Genomic DNA, 10000 nt, shown 5'->3' on the forward strand with positions numbered 1-10000 from the left:
GGTTATATATACCCCCGTTCAGACCACCAGGCGGCCCCCTTGACCCGGACCCTGACCCCGTCACACCAACCCCCGTCTCTTCGCGTGTCAACTCGTCAACATTTCCTTCAATTCTCACCTGAAAATATATAAAGTGTAGTGATGGGAGAAAGAAATGGGGAATGGAAGTGTGTGAGGGAGTTTAACAGTGGTAACACCAGCATCATTTTAGTGTGTGCCCTTGGTGTGGAGGTGGACTCGTGGCTGACCACTTCCTCCACCTACTCCAACACAGCAAGCCCTCAAAACACTCGAAAAGTGCCCTAAATCACTTTGCTGCAGGGGGAAGGGGTGGGGCTGGCAGGGGGTTGGCCGGGGCTGGCGGGGTTTGGTGGGTCGGGGCGCTAGGGATGCCTTACTGTGATGTTGGTGTGTGTGTGTGTGTGTGTGTGTGTGTGTAGGTAGGATCTCTAACTGGCTATGTACAGTATTAGTTATTTATTAGTTATTATTATTTTTATCTATTTTTATTTATTTATTTTTTTCCAGCTACCCACCTTGTACTACCTCAGAATCCACTCTCAGGCTACCACCACTATTCCTCCCATCTTTCCTGACTCCCACACCAACACAGAGACAGCTACCCACCTTGTACTACCTCAGAATCCACTCTCAGGCTACCACCATTATTCCTTCCATCTTTCCTGACTCCCACACCAACACATGGGGCATTAATTCTCGTCCTCCACAGCCTTGTTTGGACACTGCACTGCCTGGAAGCTGTTCAATGTGCTCCTTAAATGGCCTTCCTTTCTCAGATGTCCTTATAAAAGTCTTTGGCTTTGCCTTTCCTGTTGTATAATGTAGCCTTGTGTGCACTGCCTGGAAGCTGTTCAATGTAAGTGGGTCAGAGTATAAAAGTGTAAGGAGTGTGTAATGAGTGGTGGGAGTGGTTAGTGTGGAGTGTGAGAGTGGTTAGTGGAGTGTGCGAGTGGTCAGTGGAGGATTAGAGTGTGTGTCAGTGGGTGGTGGAGTGTGTGAGTGGGTGGGAGTGTGTGACAGTGGGTCACTCTGCCTCTAGAACTGTAAAAACAACTTAGATAACTAGTATAAATTTAGAAGAAGCATTTTGAAATAGTGGAGGTGAAGGACAGAAGGGTTTGAGAAGACCGGCCTTAATTTGGCAGTGAAATGGTCAACTTCTAAGCTGTGTATTGAGTCAAATGTCCACAAAACGGCCACAAATATTAAGACCAGAAATATTAATGTGTTTGTTTGTCTGCAGGTGATGTGGAGAACTGGTGAGAGAAACCTGGTGAGATTTACCCAACTCTGGACCACCTCAGCAAGTCACCACCCCTGGACCACACTAAGTCACCACTTCTGACCACCAGTCACCAGTCACCACAACCATAGTGGAGAGTTGTGAGTGAGTGGTGACCGTGGACACAGGAACCAACACTGGGGATTCTGGGAGAGTCTGGGAGTGTGATGGGAGAGTCCTGGGAGAGTGAGAAGGGTGTTGAGGTGAGAGTCCTGGGAGAGTGAGAAGGGTGTTGAGGTATGTGAGAGGGGGAGAGAGAGTGTGGGAGAGTATAATATGGGAGAGTTCTGGGAGAGTGGAGAAAGAGTATTGGGGTGTGTGGGAGAGTGATGTGAGAGTTCTGGGAGAGAGAAAGAGTATTGGGGTGTGTGGGAGAGTTCTGGGAGAGTGGTATATCCAGTATTGGGGTGTGTGGGAGAGTGAGTGGGAGTGAGTGTGAGAGGTCTGGGAGAGTGGTAGTGTATTGGGAGGGGAGGGAGTGTGGGAGAGTGTGGAAGGAGAATTGGGAGTGTGGGAGAGTGATGTGAGAGTTCTTGGAGAGTGGAAGAGTGTTGAGGTGTGTGAGAGGAGTAGTGGAGAGTGTGGGAGTGTGTGGAAGGGTGACAGGGACGTGAGAATGTGTGGCAGAGTTTGTTGAGTGTTGCGGCAGAGTGTGTACAGAGATTTCCTTGTTTGTCGAGTGTTGCAGCAGAGTGTGTATAGAAATGTCAATGAGGAATGCCAATTTGTCAAGAAACACTAGATTTATACATAAAAGTTGGCAGTCTGTATTGTACACACACACACACACACACACACACACACACACACTAAGAATCTCTTTTTCAAAACTCGAGGGGCTAAAATTGATAAAGGTTACCGACTTTCCCAGTGTCCGAATGTCCTTGTGTTGTGCTGCCTTCACACTGCATGGCTCACACTTCACTCTTCATCCCTTCAGTAGTGTGATGCATTTCCTTACTCATACTGGTGACTATTTGGTGATTTTCAAGCTTCAGAAACTCATGTGGGGGATTAAAATAGTGAAGACTGTGGCCATTAATCTTCTGCCCTCCATAGACCCTTCCTAATGTTAGTAAAATGGTCTTATTGTAGCCAAACTATCTTGAAATGCTCAAAATACATGCCAAACTGTCTTAAAATGGCCTAAAAATATGTCAAACTGTCTTAAAATGGTCTAAAAACATGAGTCTCCATATTCCTTCTGGTGACTATTTGGTGATTTTCTACAGTTTCAGAAACTCATGTGGGGGATTAAAATAGTGAAGACTGTAGCCATTAATCTTCTGCCCTCCATATACCCTTATTAATGTCAATAAAATGGCCACAGTCTTCACTATTTTAGCCCCTTCAGTACTGAGACAATTTTTTTACCTTGAGATTTGTGAACCATTAGACCATTTTATTGACATTAACAATGGTCTATGGAGGGCAGAAGATTAATGGCCACAGTCTTCACTATTCTAATCCCTCACATGAGTTTCTGAAGCTTGAAAATCACCAAATAGTCACCAGAATGAGTAAGGATGTACATCACACTACTGAAAGGGTGAAGAGTGAAGTGTGAGCCATGCAAGGCTGCAGGTTAGATATAAGAAAATATTTATTTAGTCATAGGGTGGTAGACTTCTGGAATGCATTGCCAGAGAGGGTTGTAAATAGCACTAGTTTGACAATGTTTAAAAACAGATTAGATAAGCACTTAAATTTATTAGATTTATAATTATGTATAGCACTGCATGATAGTTTTTATAAGAAATTTACTATAGTTAAACAAGACATGATCCCCATGTATGGGGACCACAGATTGTAGAGGATTTCGCTGCAGGACTTGAACCTGTTAATGGTCCAAATATTTAGAATTAGTATATAATGTATTGTGTAGTACTTGTAAGTGTATCTTTAAGTACTGATGACGAGGTCGCTGTGCGACTGATACAGGATAACCTAGATGGGCCCTGGTGGCCCTTTGTTATCCTATTATTTATGTTATGTTATATGTTATGCAGTGTGAAGGCAGCACAACACAAGGACATTCGGACACTGGGAAAGTCGGTAACCTGACTCAATTTTGGCCCCTCGAGTTTTGGAAAAGAGATTCTCAACTTTGTGTGTGTGTGTGTGTGTGTGTGTGTGTGTGTGTGTTTGTGTTTGTGTTTGTGTGTGTGTGTGGGGGGTGAGGTTAATAAGAGAAGTAACTGTTTTATTTTTTTATTTATCAACAATTGTATTTATCTTTCCCCACATCACTTGTAAACAAACAGACAAACAAACAGATTTATTAGGAATTAAATTTACATAAGAAAACAAAATATTCACTTTTTTATATATATTTTTGATCATTTATGTACATTTTCTCTCTCTCTCTCTCTCTCTCTCTCTCTCTCTCTCTCTCTCTCTCTCTCTCTCTCTCTCTCTCTCTCTCTCTCTCTCTCTCTCTCTCTCTCAGCCCACAGCCCCACAGTATGTCCCCCACAGTATGTTGACAAACCCACAGTCACTCACCCACAGCCTCCCTAACAACAAACCCACAGTCACTCACCCACAGCCCCCACCACCCCTAATTAAAGTAAATTCTCTCTATCTCTCTTTTCTCCTATCTCTATCTCTCTCTCCTTTCTTCTCATCTCTTCTCTCTTATTCTCTCTCTCTCTCTCCCCTTCCCACACAACACATCTTGGCCACCATCACCACCACTTCCCACAACACACCTCGGCCAAACAGTGACTGAAACACAACCAGAACAACAACAACAAAGTGAAAAATTACAACCGGAATCACAAATTTTTCCTCCTTCACCAATGTAACTCAAAAAATGTTAACTAAATGTAACTCAACAATAAAGAATGCAATACAATTTTTCTATGTCTTTCCTTCACAACACAATGGCAAACTGAATCTTATTGTAAACACAACACACCTTAAATAGTAGTGTTTTGTTGGAGAGAGAGAGAGAGAGAGAGAGAGAACAGGAAAACTTGACTTAAATTGAACTAGTAACAAAATGGAGCAAATAATTAAGTCTTTCTATATATTGTTAGGCTAAAATGTTTGTTTTTGTGTGTATACATGGCTGTTGTACACACACACACACATGCACACGCACACATGTACACGCGCATACAGTTAGGATAGTTTAGGAGCTTGCGTACAACACACACACACACACACAGCACCGATAACAAATCACGTAACAGCATAAAGCACAGCGATAGAGAGGCACAAAATGACTTACTGAAAGAACGCACACACACACACACACACACACACACACACACATGCACACACACATTGGCTAGGTCTGTCATGGATTAGCACGTAAATATAAACTGTTTAGTACAAAAGTGAAGCAAACATCTCTCTCTCTCTCTCTCTTGAAATGCGAAACTTTTTTTCTCTCATTTTTTGTGCGAAAGTTTTAAAAAATGTGTTTCTTTCCTTCTCTCTCTTCACACACACACACACACACACACACACACACACCAAAAGCGCTTGCATAGTATTTTTTTTTTATTCATTTTAAGTGAATTTAAAAACCTGAGCTTGTTTAAGTAATACAGGCTTGTCACCCCTAAAGTCTTCCTGTCTCTCTCTCTCTCTCTCTCTCTCTCACACACACATTTCTACAGTTTCTCAATCTCTTTACAATCTCTCTCTCTCTCTCTCTCTGTCTCTCTTTCTCTCTCTCTCTCTCTCTCTCTCTCTCTCTCTCTCTTTCAGTGCAGTTTCTCTATCTCTCAGCACCAGTAAACTTGATTCTCTATCTCTCTCTCTATCTCTTAGTTGTTCTGTCACAATGTCACAAATTTGTCTGTCTGTCTGTCTGTGTGTCTGTCAGCAGCAACACAGCCCCAAGCGTTCAAAAGGCACATGGAAACACAGCAAGACACAGCGCTGGCAGATACAAAAATGAAGGCAAGCAGCGACACACACACACACACACACACACACACACACACACACACACACACACACACACACACACACACGTTTCTTAATGGGTTATCATGCACTTATTGTTATAAAACACTTATAAATATACATTGTAGTGTAAAAAAGTAAGCTAATAGGCAACCTACACGTGCACACACACACACACACACACACAGACGTAAGGACATACACACGGACATACGGACACAGTTAGCACCTGGACACACCAATAAAAGCTGCAAATTAATGGATGGAATTATTATCGAGTCTTCTTCTTCTTCTTCTTCTTCTTCTTCTTCTTCCTCCTTCTTCTATTCTCTCTTCTCATTTTCCTTCTCCTTGGTCACCTCCTCTTCTTCATCCTCCTCCTATTTTTCTCTCCTAACTTTCCTTCTCCTCCTCCTCCTCTTCTTCTTTCCCTTTACCTACACACTTCTGCTCCTCCTCCTCCTCCTTCTGTTTCTCTCTTAACTTTCCTCCTCCTCCTCCTCCACCTCCACCTCCATCTCCTCTTTTACATCCTCCTTCACCTTTCTTTCCTCCATCTCCTTTTCTTCCTCTTTCCTTTTCCCTACACACTCCTCCTCCTAACTCTCCTTCACCACCTCCTCCTCCTCCTCCACCTCTTCTTTTTTCTCCCCAACACATTCCTCTTCCTCCTTCTCCTCCTCCACCTCCTCCTTCTGTGTCATCTCCGTTGCTCTCCTAATCTCCTCCACAGTGAGGTTGCCGTTGACCCGAGCCAGCCCAGCCTGCAGCGCCTGTGTGGCCTTCTGCGGGTGTTTCAATGTGGTGCAGGCTGCATATGTCACCTCATCCAGGGAGGCAAGCTGGGGCAGGCACTGGAAGGGGAAGGGAAGGTTAGGGAAGGGTGTGGTGGTGGTGGTGGTTGTGTTTGCTTTTATAAATTGTGTTTGTTTGCATGCTTTCTCTCTCTCTGTCTCTCTGTTTCTCTCTCTCTCTCTCGCTCTCTGTTTCTGTATCTCTCTCTCTCTGTTTCTCTCTCTCTCTCTCTTTCTGTTTCTCTACCTCCCTCTCTCTCTGTGTGTCTTTCTCTCTCTCTCTCTCTCTCTCTCTCTCTCTATCAATCTACCTATCTCCCCTCCCTCCTTCCACACACACACACACACACACACACACAAAACCCCACAAGAACACACACCCTTCCCTTCTTTTCTCTTTCTCCACCACAAACACCCCCAATACAGTACCTGGGAGGGGGGTGGGGGTGTCGGCAGCTCCCCCACACAGTCGACAAGCTCCAACTGTGCCATTAACTCAGACAGCTTGACGGCCTTCCTGCGTTCGTTGGCTTCAATAATGCGACAAAGATGCTCTGTTAGAAGTTCCTTGCGTTCCAATCGACTGAATAATTGCAACTTGGCCTCAATAAACTCCCTCTCTGCTCTCTCGTACCGCTTTCTGTTGAGTGAGAGGGTGTGTGAGAGTGTGGGAGAGTAAGGGAGAGTGTTTGAGTATGTGTGTGTGTGGGTAAGTATGTTGTTTTGGCTTCAATAAACTCTCTTTCTCTCTCTCTCTGCTCTCTCATGTTGTGTTTTGTTGGCTGTGAGTGTGAGTGTGAGTGTGTGTGTGTGTGTGTGTGTGTGTGTGTACAGACAAGACCTGGTAACACTGACAGAGGATGGAGATACACACACCCACACACACAAACACACACACGTCCAAAGCTGGAATATGCAGCAGTGGTGTGGTCGCCCAGCTTGAAAAAGGATACCAGATTAGCAAGGATACAGAAGATTGCTACAAAGATGGTGCCGGAACTAAAGGACCTCACATCTGAAGAACGACTGAAGGAAATGGGACTGCCAACCTTACTAGCAGAGAACGAGGGGACCTAATAACAATGCATAAAATAGTCAATGGCACTGAAAAGATAGACAAGGAAGACCTGGTGCTGTTGGTGGAAGATGGAAGGACAAGAGGACATAAGATTAGGATGAGGCAGTGTGTGAAGGATAGAAGGATAGTGGAAGATGCAGTTTTCCACACAGAACGGTGGAGAAGTGGAATGTAAAGAGTGATGAAGCTGTTACAGGACATAGTGTGCAGAATCTTAAGGGAAAAATTGGATAAATGGAGACATGGAGACACACACACACACACACACACACACACACACACACACACACACACTCTCTCTCTCTCTCTAATGTTGTTCTCTCAATTTTTCCTTTTTTTTGTTCTACTGTATTTAAATTCCTCTCTCTCTCTCTCTCTCTCTGTCTCTCACACACATACTACACCTCTCTCTCTCTCCCACACACACACACACTCACTGTACCTCCCTCTCTCCCTCCCTCTCCCACACACTCACTAACTCTCCCTCTTTTTTTATATAATTAATTTTTTCCTACACCATATGAGATTTCTTCACAGGAATTTATGGACTAAAGGGGAATACACTCTCCCACTCTCTCCCTCACTCTCACACACTCACTGGGCCTCATTGAAGTCCTGGCTGGCTCCTTCAATCTGGTTCCTGAGTATGGACACATCGGAGGACAGCAGAGAGTCCAACCGAGCCAACTCTGCCTGGATCTGCTTCAGTTTTTGTGCTTCTGACTGTGTTCGGCGACTCCTGCGGAAGGGGAGAGGGCATGAGAGGTAGGGAGAGGCTGGGAGAGGTTGGGAGAGGTAGGAGAAAGGTTGTGAGAGGTTGTGAGAGGTAGGAGAAAGGTTGTGAGAGGGTGTGAAAGGTTGGGAGAGGTTGTGAGAGATTGGGAGAGGGAGTGAGAGGTTGTGAGAGGGTGTGAGAGGTTGGGAGAGGTTGTGAGAGGTAGGAGAAAGGTTGTGAGAGGTTGGGAGAGATTGTGAGAGGGTGTGAGAGGTTGGGAGAGGTTGTGAGAGATGGGGAGAGGGAGGGAGAGGTGCAGAGAGGATGTGAGAGGTGGGGAGAGGTGGGGAGAGGTAGGGAGAGGTTGGGAGAGGGTGTGGGAGAGGTTGAGAGGTTGGGAGAGGGTGTGAGACGTTGGGAGAGGGTGTGAGAGGGAAAGTGAGAGGAAATGGTATGAAATGGCATGATAGTGATGAAATATGAGAAATTAAAGATATGGGGAATAAAATCTCTCTCTCTCTCTCTCTCTCTCCTTATTCCTCATTTAGTGTCTAATGTTATCTACTTTCCATTAATCTCTCTCTCTCTCTCTCTCTCTCTCTCTCTCTCTCTCATAAATAACAAGGTAGAGAGTTACTAGCTGATATCTCCACTCTCTCTCTCTCTCTCTCTCTCTCTCTCTCTCTCTCTCTCTCACCTGTCAGCAATGGCCTTGATCAACAATTCCTTCCTCTTCTTGTTCTGTTCTTCCATTTCCTTCTGCCTCTCTTGTATATTCTTCAACAGAGCCCCTTCCTCCTCCTTTCCTCCTCCTCCTCCTCCCTGGTTGAAGAATAACTCCTCCGTCGACCTCTCATCCTCTTCCTCCTCCTCCTCCTCTCTGTCAGTCATGGGAGGAAGAGGAGAACCAGAACTTGGGACGACTTCATAGGAATTATTCTCACCAAGTCGGATTTTAACGCTCTTGGGGTGACTGTGGCTGCCTGTGGGGGGGTGAGGGGTGAGTTAGGGGTGAGCTGGGGGGCTGGCATACCTAACCTAACCTAATCTAACTTGAATTTCCTTGTTTTTTTATGCATTTTGGCCTCATTTCAAAGAGCGTCTTAAAAAATCACCTCTTGATCTCTTCAATAGCATGACGTGTTTCCATATTCCTTCTGGTGACTATTTGGTGATTTTCCACACCTTCAGAAACTCATGGGGGTTAAAATAGTGAAGACTGTGGCCATTAATCTTCTGACCTCCATAGACCCTTGCTAATGTCAATAAAATGGTCTAATGGTACACAAATCTCAAGGTAAAAATGTGTCCCAGGACTGAAGGGATTAAAATAGTGAAGACTGTGGCCATTAATCTTGTGCCCTCCATACACCCTTGCTAATGTCAATAAAATGGTCTAATGGTACACAAATCTCAAGGTAAAAATGTGTCCCAGTACTGAAGGGGTTAAGCAAGGAGTCCCCTATCTATGTCACATTTAAAGGACTGGCATCTCAGTGGGACTTTTTTTTTTTTTTTAACGCAGTTTTTGGCACCCTTGGCCGATTGTTCCTCTTACACATAAAAAAAAATAAATAAATAAATAAAATAAATAAACTAATTCAAACAATCAAATAAATAAAATAAATAAATAAATAAATAAAAAAATACTATCTTACCTAACTCAATTAACACTACAATAATTAAAAGTAAGTTGAATATTGCTAAAACTTAATCTAACTTAATTTTTTTCACCATTTTAATCATTTTCTTCCTCCACACATTCACTTTATCAGTTTTTAGTACATTTATCTATTTATTTATTATTATTATTTATTTTTCTACCATGTGGGTTTTTCAAGGGAATTTTCTGGGCTAAAGGGGATATTTTTTGCGGTACCTACTATCTCAAAGCCCACCCGCTAGGAAACCGTTGCCCAGAGTGAGGAAGCCCAACCTACACTCGGACCGTGGACAGGATTCGAACCCGTGCACTTGCAGACCTCGGACCTCGGACCTCGGACCTTAGACCTTGGACCCCAAAGCACGTAGGGTTCCACTGTACCACGGCAGCACCATGTTAATCATTTCTTGCTCCACATATTCATTTAATTAGTTTTTGGTACATTTTACAATTCCTTCATTTTTCTGCATTTCAATTATTCCTTGGTCCATTCATTCACTTGGTCAGCTTTTAGTACATTTAACTC

At 43.9% G+C, this 10000-nt stretch overlaps 2 protein-coding genes across 2 annotated transcripts in view; one reads left to right on the plus strand and one right to left on the minus strand.

Annotated features, from left to right (window-relative positions):
* The window catches only part of LOC123516847 (protein virilizer-like), a 3553-nt gene extending 2187 nt beyond the window's left edge, over positions 1-1366 (plus strand). The window contains exons 5-7 of the mRNA XM_045276547.1: positions 212-297; positions 565-630; positions 1265-1366. Coding sequence (XP_045132482.1) covers positions 212-297; positions 565-630; positions 1265-1366 — 254 coding nt within the window. The remainder of the gene's footprint in view (positions 1-211; positions 298-564; positions 631-1264) is intronic.
* A 4432-nt stretch (positions 1367-5798) lies between these two features.
* The window catches only part of LOC123517410 (RAB6-interacting golgin-like), a 5783-nt gene continuing 1581 nt past the window's right edge, over positions 5799-10000 (minus strand). Inside the window, exons 4-7 of the mRNA XM_045277430.1 lie at positions 8509-8794; positions 7695-7835; positions 6448-6658; positions 5799-6078 (exon numbers count right to left, since the gene is read on the minus strand). Coding sequence (XP_045133365.1) covers positions 5824-6078; positions 6448-6658; positions 7695-7835; positions 8509-8794 — 893 coding nt within the window. The 3' untranslated portion in view covers positions 5799-5823. The remainder of the gene's footprint in view (positions 6079-6447; positions 6659-7694; positions 7836-8508; positions 8795-10000) is intronic.

This window comes from Portunus trituberculatus, chromosome 6, assembly GCF_017591435.1.
Source record: "Portunus trituberculatus isolate SZX2019 chromosome 6, ASM1759143v1, whole genome shotgun sequence".
Lineage (NCBI taxonomy): Eukaryota > Metazoa > Arthropoda > Malacostraca > Decapoda > Portunidae > Portunus > Portunus trituberculatus.